The sequence below is a fragment of the Protomyctophum parallelum genome (genome assembly GCF_964188405.1).
Source record: "Protomyctophum parallelum genome assembly, chromosome: 3".
Taxonomy (NCBI): domain Eukaryota; kingdom Metazoa; phylum Chordata; class Actinopteri; order Myctophiformes; family Myctophidae; genus Protomyctophum; species Protomyctophum parallelum.
In genome coordinates, this window is record NC_139698.1 from 35,694,092 (window position 1) to 35,710,076 (window position 15,985).

General features: G+C 43.1%; 1 protein-coding gene across 1 annotated transcript in view; it reads right to left on the minus strand.

The window, feature by feature from the left end:
- Positions 1–15,985, minus strand: part of triob (trio Rho guanine nucleotide exchange factor b) — a 162,078-nt gene that overhangs the window by 26,192 nt on the left and 119,901 nt on the right. Inside the window, 3 exon segments of the mRNA XM_083761057.1 lie at positions 8,962–9,214; positions 12,896–12,995; positions 13,890–14,029. Coding sequence (XP_083617183.1) covers positions 8,962–9,214; positions 12,896–12,995; positions 13,890–14,029 — 493 coding nt within the window.

A 15,985-nucleotide genomic window follows, 5' to 3' on the forward strand; every position in this document is an offset into this window, starting at 1 on the left:
GTCTGGCGGAGCCTGTTTCGCTTCTCTCTTGTAAGCGGAGAGAGTGAAGGAGCTCTCATGGGATGATGTTCTCATGCTGCAGAACAGCAAATGATTTCCAGAAGGAGCATGCCTGCAAAAACAAGTGCATCTGTATGGTGCTACAAGCTGTCATTAAAGGAACAGTGCAGCATTTTAGACTTTTAGTACTACATTTGACCGTTCACCCACTTTTATACAAGCTTTTTGGAATCTACTTAAAGTAAGCCTTTCCTTCAAAACAAATGGAAAAAGAGATTACCTCCAGTATACAGACTCCCCCAGCCCCCTGGACATTTGCCTATAAATAGACTATAATTTAGGATTATCCTGCAATGTGGACAAACTGTACATCACTCTGGCTTCATATGTACACTGTGGATACCTATCAACAACAACAAATATTTATCTCATCCCATACTGCATTTTCTCCAATGAAAATTATGCGATTATGCATTTCCCTTCTGTCACAGCACAGAAAGCATGCCACCAATTTCACTCAATGGATACTATTCTAACTCTAACCCTCACAAACTCTACTGTCCATGTGAAAATGTTACCTGACAATCCATTTAAACTGGATTACGTCACCAGTGGTGCATTTAAACCTGTGTCCTTCAGCTCCCTTTGTGAAGCCTACGTATGTACAAATGGCTTTGTTGAGCAAGTTGAGTTATTTGACTGAGTGCTAACTTCCGTTGCAGCAGACGGCTGACTATAAAGCAAATGTTCCATAAACTAACACTTTAAGATGGAAACTTCTACAGTATGTCTCAGTATGTCCTCAGTACAGAGCTATTGCATCTCGAATATATGCCCTTACTGCACTCGAAATTCACAGAGAAGTGGCATCTGTTAAAAATTAAGGACCAAACATTACAAACTACGTGACTAGGTTGAATGACTTTATGTGACCCCATAGGGTATTTTCTCATAAATGGTAGGCATGGAAATGCCCTCTGCCCATTGAATTAGTACAGTACTAAAATGTATAGATGTTGTGGGGTGTCTGTCTGCCTGTTCTTGAGTGAGCACACCTGCGTGAGTGCGTGTGTATCAGTCGTTGAGTCTTTGGGAAAGTTATGTTTTACTGCGCCATGCTGATATAAAGCATGTGTTCCCACATTGCATGCAGAGAAAGAAAATATGTTTTTCCACGAAAGAAAAACATCTCCCACAGTATGCCCCACAGTGTCCTATCTGACTGCAGGGATTTATCCCAGCATCATCTCACAATGAGAAAATCAGGCTCTCAGACTAGAGATTTATACATAACCGGTACCTTCTGAATGATAGCAGAACGGCGATGTGGTGGATGTTTACACGACACTGCCCACACAACTCTGTTGCATGGATATCCTAGCCAGGGGTACTATAATTTTAAGAGGTCATGGGCAGCACGGGAGAGAACGTATATTTTTGTCCTGTGAATTATACATTCAATACCAGAGAGAAGACACTTTCTTTTTGCCCTGGCCAGACACTGCACAAGCAGTGCAGGGTGTTTGGCAGCACAGGGAGACTTGCTTCCAGCACGTTGAACAAACACAACAGAGAACCCATAAACATGCAGAGGTCAGGCATTCTCATGTGGAGCAAACAGAGCATGCTTCCTACAGACGTGTCGGGTTCACGACCTGTCGTGCTGGAGGCCGGGTTACTGCACCAATATGTTTTACACTGCTGAGTACAGCAAGTGAGAGGAATGAACTGCTTCTTTTTCGTTTGGAATGAACTAAATTCCAGTCAAATTAAACGAACACCTGCATCATCTTAGCTGTAGATTTGCTATTAAAATTATTTATTATGGAAGCAAAAAGTATGGGAATCATGTTGACCAATTAAACATTATGTTCAGAACTAGATAAAGTGCCCCTCAGGGCACAGGTCTCCACCAGGGCAGGTCAGGTTGTGGCCTCCTGGTGGCGCTATAATAGGCCAATGTGAAAAGGGTGGCATTTCTTCTTATGCCTTGGATGGCTTTTTTTTCCTTTTTAATAAAAGAAAAGTAAAAAAAATGATATATTTTTTTAATACGTGGTGCCAAAGTTTGTGTTATTGCCATTGAGAATGCATTGGGCATGTATGTTAAATAACTCAGAAACTATAAAACATTTCAAAGTAAAAAGTTCCAGCATGTGTATCCACAGTCAGCTGAATTATAAAAAGAGTGAATGGAGTTTCTAGGTGAAAGCGATTTTTTGAAAGTTTTGCGTGGGCTCACAAAGTGTTAAAAATGGGCCGAACCTGCAAACTTTGAAAGCCAATGTTAGCCAATTAGGATGGAATATGAAATATCGGACAGATCACATGACTATAGAGATAGTATTGTTATGGTGCGTGTCAAAGTAGAACCCAAATGCAGGCAACACAGGCAGAGTACTTTGCAAGAGTTTTAATGAAGACCAAACTGAAGCAGGCAGGACAAAAACCATAAATCCATCCAGGCAGGTCAAAAGGTAAACAAAGAGTAAATGTATTAAAGTCCAAAAAACACGCAGAGGATCAAACCTGAGGAACACTCGGGTAAGAAGTACTGAAAAGCAGGAGTCCGGAAAACACACTAACAAATGGTTATACTCTAGCAAAGCATTAGCAGAATGAGTCCAGTCTTATGGGTGGAGCTGATAGGGGAAGTAGGCCCAGGTGAGTAGTGAGAAGTGAACAAATGGGCTGATGAGGCAGTTGGAGACAGGTGTGTGTAGAAGCAAAGGGAGGGGGTAGTGGCCAAAGTGGAAAGATGGACAGGCAGGGAGCCAGACCATAACAAGTATGTAAGGATTTGTGGGATTTTTGGACAGAATCTGGAGGAGTAATATAATAAAATGTGATTTTCAAAAGTCAGCCTACTGGTGGCACTATAACAGGCAGTTCTGGAGGCAGAGGTTCATCGTTTTCATCCAGGGAGTGTGTGTGCAAAATTTGGCATGGACCAGGTTAACATTGCCAGAGATTAGCTGGTAACAGTAACTGCAGTCTTAACTCGATCAAGGTGTCAGACAAGCTAATACACAACAATGCGAGTCATGATCTTCGCTCTGTTTCACTTTTATTTTTTGTATGTGTCATTTAGGAATTAAACTTCATGAATATTAAGTACATAATCCTATGTAGTATGACAGCACCATTCCGTTTGATCTTTTACTCATTTTACGCATTACACATCCTAATGGCAGCTAGGGTTGTAGTCTACTACACTTCAGAAAGGTTTCATCTATACAGTATGTGGGCAAAATACCAGTGCCCAGCAGGGCCAGTGTCTAATTGGTAGACTGGTGTCTCACAGTGTCCCGACTCCTAATTGGATATAAAGTGTCTGGTTGCATTCCTGGTCTCATCAGCAGACTCAGCTGCAGGGTACCTTAGTGCCCAGATGACTGTGACAGCAGCCACAGGGCATGGAAGACGCGGTCAGATACACACCAACACCAACCCACTTGCTCAGCTGTTCGACAACAAACCTTCACGCATGCTCAAGCTTGCAAGTTCACACCCAAAACCAAACAGCTACTTAACTGTCAGGAAGGACCTTAAAATCAGCATCTGACCATCCCATCAACATCATAGTATCTTCTTTCCACTATACCCGGTTAGCCGATATCCTCAGGGACATTTCCAACAAGCCTATTTAAACAGATGCCTGCTACTGTTTTCTCAGATGTTGTCTATTACTGTACATCTACCCACCACAGCCAACTCTGTCTCTGTTTCATTCATGCTGTTGTAAACATGCTAGATTTACAACTCTGGGTGCCTCTGCCCTATGGTTAGTGACTCGGAAGGGGGGATTGGGGTGGGGGGGTTGTTCTAGAATTGTCCCAGTGGTATTCCACAGAGGCATGCCTGGGATTCCAGAGGTGACACATGGGGGGGGGGCATCCCTGGTGTGACTGTGTCTTCTTTCGGAGAGAGACGCAAACGTACACAAATGCACACAATTCACATGGACACACACGCCAGTTGATGTGTCTGTTGACGCACAGAGGGGGCTTGGGTGTGTGGGACAGCCCCAGGGGGGATGCTAGTCAATCTACAGAATGTTTACAATGCTGGAGAGGACATGACACAGTCCGAGTTAAGAAGGGTGTGGTGGAGGAATATAGAACTAAGATGAGTCCACAGAGTGTATGTCTAAGTATAGTCCAGTGTCTAAATGTATATTCTGCCTTTTGCGAGTTGTCTACAGTGCAGACAAAAATGTTGCATTTTATCATGAACATTAGTGAGGACCAATTATCTGAAGGTAGGTTGAAAAGTGGTGAAGTGGTCCTTTAAACAAACGGAGTACAATGTTTGTTTAAAGAAGAGAGGCGCCCCTCAGTTTTCTATTCTGCTCCATTATTTAATCATCTCCTTGGGCTCTGTCATGCACACCCTTTTGGCCATCTGTCCACCACCAATCTGACCCAGTAGACATCATAATAGTCACTCTCAACCAGACAATTCAATCCCATTAGGCTATAGCTTGCTCACAGAATTACTCCCATTTGAAATACCTCCCAATAATCCCCCTTTGATCAATTCATATCCATCATAAGCCACCCTGAAAATAATAGGTCAGCATTTGATTTGAAATCTACAGTGGACAACAACATACAGAAAAAAATTGATCTTTTTCTGACACTTCTTGAAGAACACAACAGTGGTGCAATTTTTCACCATCACTAAAGTTCAATGAAGAATAGACATGCTACAGTCTATATACTGTATGTACGTATGTTGAACATATCCAAGTGACACCAAACAATTGGAGCACTGAAAGCACATTCCTATCTTTAATTGCTTTTTGCTATATCTAATAAAAATATAAAAGCTATGAAATATAAGCCCTAAAAATATTAAATGCTACACATTCTCTCTGAGACAGGCAGCAGACTTGGAAAACTTAGATATACTAATGTACTGTATGTTCATATATAGAACATATACACCGGTTCAACATAACCCTAACACTCATGTTACAGTACACATAACCTAGTACATACCCAGGTCCAGTAGCCAGAACTTGCAGTTGCCAGTTGCAGAGTGTCCACCTGGAGATGAATCCATGTGACAGAGTTGACTGAGAGTCACCAGGGACTCTATTCCATGGGCCATGCCACCCCAAATCAAGCCTCACCAAATCCTCCTCCCAAATTCATTCAGTTCTTTTTACAAGACTGAACATCACACAAGTAATGATCTCGACAGTCAGTAACTGCACAGCGGAGGTTTTAAAGAGAGTGATTGTATAGTTATGCAGTGAAGAGTCAACTGCAGCATTAGCATTGGGATGTTCTCTCTCTCTCTCTCTCTCTCTCTCTCTCTCTCTCTCTCTCTCTCTCTCTCTCCCTCCCTCTCTCTCTCTCTCTCCCCCTCCCTCTCTCTCTCTCTCTCTCTCTCTCTCTCCCCCGCCCTCCTTATACTGAGGGGCTGCTGCTGTGAGGGTATTGGGCAAGCCTCCACTGTGCCTTCACTATTCTGAAGAAACCTTTGGAGACATGCACACACGCATTCTACCGTATTACCCTTTGTAGAAGCACCCACTCACTTTTTGTGGGTGTTGAGATGCATATTTTATAGGCATAAAAGTTGCCTTTTCTACTCTTTTTTTTCCTAAGGAATTCAGTCAACTCACGAATAGACTGAACAAACAAACAAACAAATAACATAATGCTTAAAACACCAACAGGGGTTCCCGCCCAAAATGGGTTAACTAAAGTGCTCTTTCTACTATTTCCTGCAGCCTATTCCATAGATCATAGAAGATCCCAGTCTTAGCACTCCACGCGACAAGTCCCCTGTGGACACTGTACAGACTACTACAGGAAGTTAAACAGGCGCTACACATACAAAGATATCCCTGTTCAAATATGTGTGTTCTCTATTAGTCAAGCTCCCTGGCTCTGACCAAAAACCCTGTTTCCTGTAAGGCATATACACGCACAACATGCATCTCGTACAGAGACGTATTATCAAGCATAACATCACTTATATCATTGCATATGGCTTCCGAAAAAGAGGCATTCGCTGTAAATCTTGCTAATTTGGTGACATGGCTATGTCGGCGGAGAGGGAGCTAGCTGTTCAAGAAGCACATACTTAATTCCACTAATCTAATTTTGATGGGAGTCACCTCAACCTGATTTTCCTCGGAATCTGCAGAAGGTTTCACTTTTGATCATCACTGGATCCCTTGTTCTTGCACCCAGACACATGAATTGCACATGTGCACATGCATGTGTGTGCGTAGTCTGCGTACACAGACACATTAATGCACTCACACGGCACACACACGTCGCACACATACAGGCACGCACGTGCACAGACTGCACATACACTGGGCGCACACACACACACACACACACACACACACACACACACACACACACACACACACACGGTGCATGGTGGGACCACAGCTATACTACTAATTTGTTTGTTTTCTCTTTGTGGCTTCGTCTCCAGACAGTCCACTGCCTCCTAACAAACAAATGTCTGTCTCGCTCTCCCAGTTGCTCAGTGGTGTTTGCGTGACACAGCAGGAGAAAAGGGAAACTTCCTGGGGACAGTGGTGAAAGAAGTACTCTGAATTAAGAGTGTTTGTTCAGTAACATGAGTCTCCCTGTCTCTCCAGCTCTTTAGTTAATATAAAATCAACAGCATTTTCAGGTCGGGATACCAATTTTATCCAACCAGGAGAGAGAATGTGATGCTGGACACATGGATAAACAACTGAAATTGGAATTGATGACACAAATAAATGAGCAGACAATGGAACTGGAATAATATAAAATTGAAGGTGAACTCTCTCCTGATTGGCTGAGATTGGCAACCCTCCGTAAAATGTATTTTCTGACCTGGAGAGACGTGGAGACCGCTGTTACTGAACAAACACTGACAATGACTACTATCAGAATATAGAGATTTAACTTTACCTTACCCTACCCTACCCTACCTAAAAGCAATATTACAATGTGTAAATACATCGCAATAAATAGTCCTGTATTCAAATACAGGACTGTTTTTATTTTATTTATTCAAATGTATTAGTATTACTTACTATAAAATATAAATAAATATCAAAATATATCAAAAGTAAAAGTAGTCACTTTAAAAATAAATAAATAGGCAATTTACAAGATCTTTCAAAAATAGGCAATGTACAAGCTCACAATGACACGTGAGATTACAGATCTGCTATTTTCTAATTAAGTTTAGTTAAGAAAACTAAAATTGTCAAATAATTGTAGTGGATTGTATTAGCCTTTGAGATGTAGTGGAGAAGTAAAAATAAAGTATAAAAAATGTAAACATTCAAGAAAAGTTAAAAGTACAGTACTTGAGTTACACTTTACTGTCTGGAGTCATAATCATCCCTCCCCTGCTTTCCAGAACTTTGCTCAGTTATAATGTCAGAAAGCCTGAGACTTTCTCTTCATAAAACATGGGAAAGCACGGGTGCAGCTCCGAACATTGTATGTGTTTTTATCAAGTCAATAAGTATAGAACGACTAATGTTTCCGCTGTTAGTACATCTTCATCCGAGTGATGACTCCTGTTTTTCTGAAACTGCCTTCGTTTCATTTTCTTAAAAAGGAACCCCTCCAGGGACCTTTTGTGAAGAACAACTTCTTTTAAAAGACTGACCACACAAACACACACGAGTGCGGGCGGGCACGGGTGGCGCGCAACACACACACGCATGCACGCACGCACGCACGCACACACACACGCACACACACACACACACACACACAATAATGACTAGTTTGGTAATGCACCACCAAGAAACTAAAGACAACAGAAAAATAACTGCAGTAAGCACAACCATGACCAGCAAACTGAGGAGGCCGAAAGAACGGGAGTTCAAGTAAGAAACATTTATGTAATCAAGAAAAGTCAAAAGCATGGGAGTCTACAGTCATGGAGTCAAAATAATTCTGTGTATTATTAAACACCATGGAAACAAGCTGTGCAACACTCGCCCACTTTTAATTACAGAGATGGAGGAATGCCAACGCACAACTTTATTGGCATTCTGTCAGGACACGATGACAATGGCTGACATCGCTCTGCTCTCTGTTTACAGAGTGTGCAGAAGTTTAGAACCTCTGACTGAGCCTACATTTCTGAATTAATGTTAGATAGATGTTGCCTCTCCCTCTTACCTTGTGTGTGTGTGTGTGTGTGTGTGTGTGTGTGTGTGTGTGTGTGTGTGTGTGTGTAAGCACGCAGATATCCACATTTCAGGTAATGATATATAATATTGATAATTATAAGCTTTAAAGAGCCTGCAAACATATAAGATGTGGAATTACTGGCTTGTGTGAACACACACAACCAGCGGAAACCCCCCCCCCAATACAGATGACTAACAACGTTTGACCCCACAATGCAGCGTGCAGACTATGACATCAAAACTGTTCCTGTTGCAGAGTGTCAGTTTATTTTTCATGCTGACAATGGAATGGGCCTTTTCTTGTACATTTCTGCAGGCAGTAAAACAACTACAATCCAACTATGTTAAAGAGCATCGCAAAGCATTGTTTCAACTTTTACTTAAAAGTAAAAGAGAAAACAAATACATTGGTTTCCCACCTTTAAGTCTCACACAGTGGCCACAAGCAACCATCTACATAACATCTATACTATGCTATCCTATTCCATTCTATGGTAGGAAATAGCTTTTTTAGCAATCCCTCAACTTTCAGAAATGTAATTGCTGTGCAGTTGCTATGCAATCGTTTGTGTGAAAATGTGAGAGTGAAATCATGCTTCCCACTAACTCCCCACAGGAGGTTTAGATAAAACAGGTAAAGGTACGCGTCATTGTGCATGGTGTGACGCACAACGCAAATGGCCCTTACTTCTTGTCCATGGGTTATGTCCGGTGGGCCACGCTGGTGCACACCGTTACGGCACAACCAAAAACCAATCACCCGCAAGTGGTCCGAGTCCTACCTTTGTGGTTGAAGAGCCCCTCCATCTCCATGGAGGAGCGGGAGTGGGCGATGCAGAGCATGGAGCAGGGCACCAGGCCCTCCTGGGCGGGGGAGCGGTCCGTGGTGCGGACCAGGCACCAGTCCGGCTTGTCGTGGAGCCGTTCCAGGACCTCCACCGTCTGGCCCCGGCGCACCGTCAGCTCGCCGGCGTTCCCACCGGTGCCGGCCACGAAGTCGTGGATCACCACCGTCAGCTCACAGCCACCGGACAGCTGGAAGGGACAGGGGGCGGGGGGGCATATTGTTTAATGAGGTGTACAGTGGGGTTCGCTCCACATAGGACAGGACCAATCACTGTCAGCGTCAGCGACGGCCCACAGCATCATAAGGCAATGTGAAGGACAGGACCAATCACTGTCAGCGTCAGCGACGGCCCACAGCATCATAAGGCAATGTGAAGGACAGACACTAGGCTAGCGGGCTGCAGAGCTACTAGTGTCTAGCCATACTTGATGTTTGAGAGACTGAATGTGAGAAAGACAGACAGAAAGACAGACAGACAGACATGCACTGTATTTGCATGTTAAAATAATAAATAAAAAACAAAACAAGTTAAACGTATGTAATAAACGGCCTCAGGTGCAGGTCTTAATGGGTTAATTAATCCCTGGTTTCGCCAGGAGGACGAAATCACGAACAACCGATAGGAGTCGCTATTGCAGCCACAGAGATGGGAGCCAACTGCCCTCCCTGCCTGGAGGGAGCCAACTGCATTTGTTGGAGCGCCCGGGCCATAGGTGGGAGGCAGTCAGGAACTTCTGTTAGTCTGGAAGAGACTAAGTGGCTGGAAGTGACTCATTCACATTCAGAAGAGAATCGGGCTCAACGTGACTCATCTCAAAGAGTTCAACATGATGCATATGGAAAGTCTTAGCAATCTATAAAAAGATACGCCAGGCAGACAATATGCTGGTTTCTACGACAACCTGGGATTAAACTGCATGAATTGTCAATCTGAGGGTCTCAGTGACGCATTAGTTTGACACGGAATCGTTCTGCACGGTAAACGGTGTCTATCAGGACCCCTGCATAGGTGTCTGTGAATCGTTCTGCACGGTAAACGGTGTCTATCAGGACCCCTGCATAGGTGTCTGTGAATCGTTCTGCACGGTAAACGGTGTCTATCAGGACCCCTGCATAGGTGTCTGTGAATGGTTCTGCACGGTAAACGGTGTCTATCAGGACCCCTGCATAGGTGTCTGTGAATCGTTCTGCACGGTAAACGGTGTCTATCAGGACCCCTGCATAGGTGTCTGTGAATGGTTCTGCACGGTAAACGGTGTCTATCAGGACCTCTGCATAGGTGTCTGTGAATCGTTCTGCACGGTAAACGGTGTCTATCAGGACCTCTGCATAGGTGTCTGTGAATCGTTCTGCACGGTAAACGGTGTCTATCAGGACCTCTGCATAGGTGTCTGTGAATCGTTCTGCACGGTAAACGGTGTCTATCAGGACCCCTGCATAGGTGTCTGTGAATCGTTCTGCACGGTAAACGTATATCCAATGCATAGTTGTCTGTGAACATGTGTGATATATCATTCTGTTTACATTTATACCTGTGACTAGAACAGATGGTTGCTGTTAGGACTGACTGTGAGGCTAAGCACGTGGAATGTATTCACAAATACTGAGATGTATTTAATAATACTTGTGCTATTAAAACTACTGTAGTTTTAAGTACTTTTTAAGGGTCAAAAAGGTGCTTATCACAAACAAAACAAAATAAAAATTAAATGATCAACACCGTTATAAATGCCAATACAAATGAGTGATTGCTAAAAACTACTGTAGTGTTCTCTCCTGCAAATACCAATTTGAATCGTTACTTTAACATTTTCCCCCATTTTTTATGGTTTATTATTACTTGGCATTAGCATTTGGCAGGATGAGAGGATGGATGTCTTTAAGACAAGAAACCTCATGCAGCTTATTATAGATACTAAATATCTAAGCATTTTACTGAAACTTTGTAGGTTTTAGGAATACAAAAATTATCCACTTGAACAGCATCCTCTTCCTTTGTAAACAAAAAGCTTACAATTAAATACAGTACATACCCTTTGATAGAGAGGACATGTCAGTGAGCTGAGAAGGTGAGCAACAGGACCCGAGCTCCTGTCCTCCTTCATGACGGGAAACAGTCCAATACAGCAACGCAAGACCGACAATTACTGGAAAACAGTCCAATACAGCAGCGCAAGACCGACAACTACTGGAAAACAGTCAAATACAGCAGCGCAAGACCGACAATTACTGGAAAAGAGTCCAATACAGCAGCACCAGACCGACAACTACTGGAAAACAGTCCAATACAGCAGCACCAGACCGACAACTACTGGAAAACAGTCCAATACAGCAGCACCAGACCGACAACTACTGGAAAACAGTCCAATACAGCAGCTCAAGACCGGCAACTACTGGAAAACAGTCCAATACAGCAGCGCAAGAAGATCGACAACTACTGGAAAACAGTCCAATACAGCAGCACCAGACCGACAACTACTGGAAAACAGTCCAATACAGCAGCACCAGACCGACAACTACTGGAAAACAGTCCAATACAGCAGCTCAAGACCGGCAACTACTGGAAAACAGTCCAATACAGCAGCGCAAGAAGACCGACAACTACTGGAAAACAGTCCATTACAGCAGCACCAGACCGACAACTACTGGAAAACAGTCCAATACAGCAGCTCAAGACCGGCAACTACTGGAAAACAGTCCAATACAGCAGCGCACGAAGACCGACAACTACTGGAAAACAGTCCAATACAGCAGCTCAAGACCGGCAACTACTGGAAAACAGTCCAATACAGCAGCGCACGAAGACCGACAACTACTGGAAAACAGTCCAATACAGAAGCTCAAGACCGGCAACTACTGGAAAACAGTCCAATACAGCAGCTCAAGACCGGCAACTACTGGAAAACAGTCCAATACAGCAGCTCAAGACCGGCAACTACTGGAAAACAGTCCAATACAGCAGCGCAAGAATACCGACAACTACACCTGCAATAGTCTTCAAAATAGACCCACATTACTTCAACATCAAAGTAGAAACAAATAGTCTCTATGGTTTACTAAAATACTAGTTGCTAAATAGTTAAGTTAATCAGTCTAGTGTCAAGAATAATCCACGGTCACTGGAACAGTCACGTCCACTGGAATAGTCTGCTTTAATCCACAGCCAGCAGCTGACCCGCAATAGTGTCAAAGAAGCACTGGCTCATATCCTTGAAACGATGCACACTGCTCCTCTCTACCTATCAGCACTTCAACGCACTCTCCTGTCTGCCAGACATCCTCTCCTCAAGAGTGGGAGGCTGTTCCTGACAGCACATGAGGCAGTCACCAAGCCGCACGCACGCACGCCAACACAGCTCTCCCTCTCCTCAACGCTGCATGGCCCTTTTGCCATGTCTGGGGACAGTCGCAGAACTTTATGATATCTATTTTGTACACACAATGTCAATTTAAAGCCAATGATCTAATAATTACAGTGAGAGCAGTAAGACTCTCAAAAGGGAACGTCAAGCTCTAAAAGATCGAACAACAGCAGCTGCTTGTATTATACATGGCAGTTAGGTTTTAGCAATAATGGAAATATGAACGTAGCAAGATTTATGTCCGTGTCCCTTCACTATGCGTGTGTGCGTGCGTGTGTGTGTGTGTGTGTGTGTGTGTGTGAGAGAGAGGTGCTTTCTGTGCCGCTATGACACAGTGACACACACACACACACACACACACACACACACACACACACACACACACACACACGCACGCTAACAGATGGAGAGTCTTTTGTGTTGTTTTCATTTACGTAAGTTGTTGACGTTGGTAATTGTGTCACTGACAGTTCTGAGGGGGGTGGGTGGGTACGTGTGTGTGAGTACCTTGTCACTGTCCAGGGTGTTCTGGGAGGTACGGGAGGCGATGGAGATGGTGTCTGGTTGACTGCTGGCATCTCCCTGGCTGTCCAGATCCTCCCCATCCCTGCAGGCACATTAATATGTACATTATTATGGACATTAACCGCACAATCTTCAACGTCACCTGAAGCATAACCACGTCAACGGTTCCATCTGTAACACCACATAGCAGCCTCTGCTCTCTTTTGAAGGCTGCTAATGATGTTGTGGTTTACGGGTGTGTAAATAAAAAGCTAATTACGGTGAACATCCACACACAACGTTTCATATCATTGATCACTCAATCAAAAGGATCAAAATGAAATCTCCTCTCTGGAAGTGTTAACCTTCTTACAGTATATGGATTAAATCACCATGATTTATTTCCGGTACATATCGCCAGCAACATCGCATTGGAGCAGTATTATTCATTATTTATTATCATTTCATTATTCATCTTATATCTGGAAGAACAGGACATGTATGATATTGTTATTGACTATTACAAATATATACGTTTTTTTCTAAATATCCACAGGGTTGACAAAAAACTAGACATAGCAAACTTTATGGACACATTATTTGACAGTATATTGTGTAAATCGGCATAGGCATTCTACCCGGAAAGACTGTTGTACAGTGTACATGTTTGTTTACAGACATTGTGGTCTGTGGTGTTATCCTACCATCAGGGTTCATACAGTACGTTGTTTAGACATCCCAACAGTCCTACAGTCAAGAGTCGGACAAACCCGTGCTGTGGGTTAAAAATCATCCGTGCTGCGGGTCTAAAATCACCTGTGGCTCCCGACATGCGTGGCGGGTTACAACTAATCTGTGCTGCGTCTTAAGAATCACCCGTGTCTTCCTGTGAGGTTACGGTTTGGGGAGGGTGTCTGACTCATGGTGTGTCTGACTGTTGGTATGTCTAGTCTGCCCTTGTGTTTAGGGTTTCTTTAGGGATGTGGTGTGAACCTACCGTCTGCCCTTGTGTTTAGCGGTCGTGGCTTTAGGCATGTGGATGGGTTCCTTCAGCGCCCCCCGGAGGTGAATGGTTCGCTCCTGAATCACCTCTCGTATGTGTTTGATCCAATCCTGCTTGTTCTCAATGCTGGAAGCCTGTACAACATCAATATTCAAATCACAGATTCAATGTGTGTTTCTTTCAAGCCCTGAATGCATGACGTGACGTCCCAACTGGTAGCACAGCATGCGGTCCAATCCAGTGACAGCATTGCACCTCTGACGCCATGTTTGTTCCCTGTGATCATTGCACTTTTACAGTAACACTGCACACGTGCACCCACACATTACGCACACACACTCACGCCCGTCGCCCATGCACAACTCTCTGAGAGTCATAGATCTGTAAGGATCCATTTGGAACTGTGCTCAACACCCCCAAGGAGCCCTGAGAGTCCCTGGATCTGCAACACAGAGGGCCTATTTTGTTAGCCTCATGCCAATCTGAGAACCCATCGTCAAAAAAAAGGAAAAACAGCATCCTCTTTTCTGTCAACAGTCTGTCTCGAGAGACTAGCCTCATGTTGACGTCACCAGGTATCTGTGTGGACGAGCTAATTAGCACGGGACAAGGCGGTAGGATAGCAGCATCAGTGGTTTCCGGTAGTGGTGTAAAGTAACTACTGTAAGTACAAGTACTCAAGTACTGTACTTGAGTACAATGTTTTCTACTTTACTTCTACTTCTACTTTAATTTCCAATTTGCAATACTTTCCCTTCTACTCCACTACATCTCAGAGGCAAATATTGTATTTTTACTCCACTACAATTATTTGAAATCTTTGGTTACTAGTTGCTTTGTAGATTTTGGTTATACAAAACATATACACTAACCATTTCAGCACTATATACATTTTGGCAATTTTCAAATGATTTTTAGACATTTGAAAACTTGAAATGGGACATTCTGCATAATGACTACTTTTGATTCTAATACTTTTGTTCTTTTTACTGTATACTCAAGTACATTTTGAATTCCGGACTTTTACTTGAGTTTTACAGAAGATTTCTACAGTGCAGTATTGATACTTTTAAAAGGACGTTTACCACCACTGTTTGCCGGTTATATAATGTCCATGAATGTTTGGAATGATCACAATTATGTAACGAGAAGAATAACCATATACAGTACTGTATGCAGGAACACACACGAACAAATAAATGTACAAATAAATATGCATGAGCACCCACACACATGCGTGTGCATGCATATCTTCACTACATACTGTACACACTCTCACAGAAAGTACACATGCGTACATGATGCATTGTGACTCATTCTATGCTAACCAGCAGGACTAGTGTCGATGACCCACCGACTGCTATGCTAATGCTAAAGTTAATTAGCATATGCTAAAGTAAGAGTACACCATCCTCAAGGAAGTAACTTTCCTGAACTGAGAGAACAACGTGTGGGGTTTAGAATAGATGATGAGATGAATTACCAGTACACCTACACAGGGACTTGCAGCACAATCATAGCTTTTAAGAGTTATCATTACAGTGCTAAAAGTGAAGCAAAGAGTAAACCTTCCATTTATCATGACAATTGTTTCTGCAGTGATGATGCAGTATTTGAGAGGGGCTGCAGGGGAACATTCGCCTAGCAATGGACACTACAAAGCAAAATCCTCAGTGTTGATTTTAAGGTAGTGTACAGTAAGTAATTATGTTGTAGTTAAACAGAAGGTTTTTGTGAAATGGTTAAAGCTGGTTAAAGTGTTTGTTCAGTAACAGAGAGACAAGAGAAAATAACATTTCAGTTGGGTTGCCAATATCATTCAATCAAGAGAGAGCACCCATTTATCATCTTCAATGTTATGGTATTGGTTTTTCACTTCCAATTTCCAATTGTTTATCCTGTATCCCGTATGAGTTTACTAAAGAGCTGGAGATAGAAGGAGAACCCTGTTACTGAACAAACACTCTATTATAGCGGCTCAGGTGGTAGAGTGGCCGCTTGGGAATCGAACGGTTCCCAGTTCAATCCAGGGGGACAGCGCATATTAATGAACACAACGCAATCAAAGCTGTGTAAATACACCAGATTTA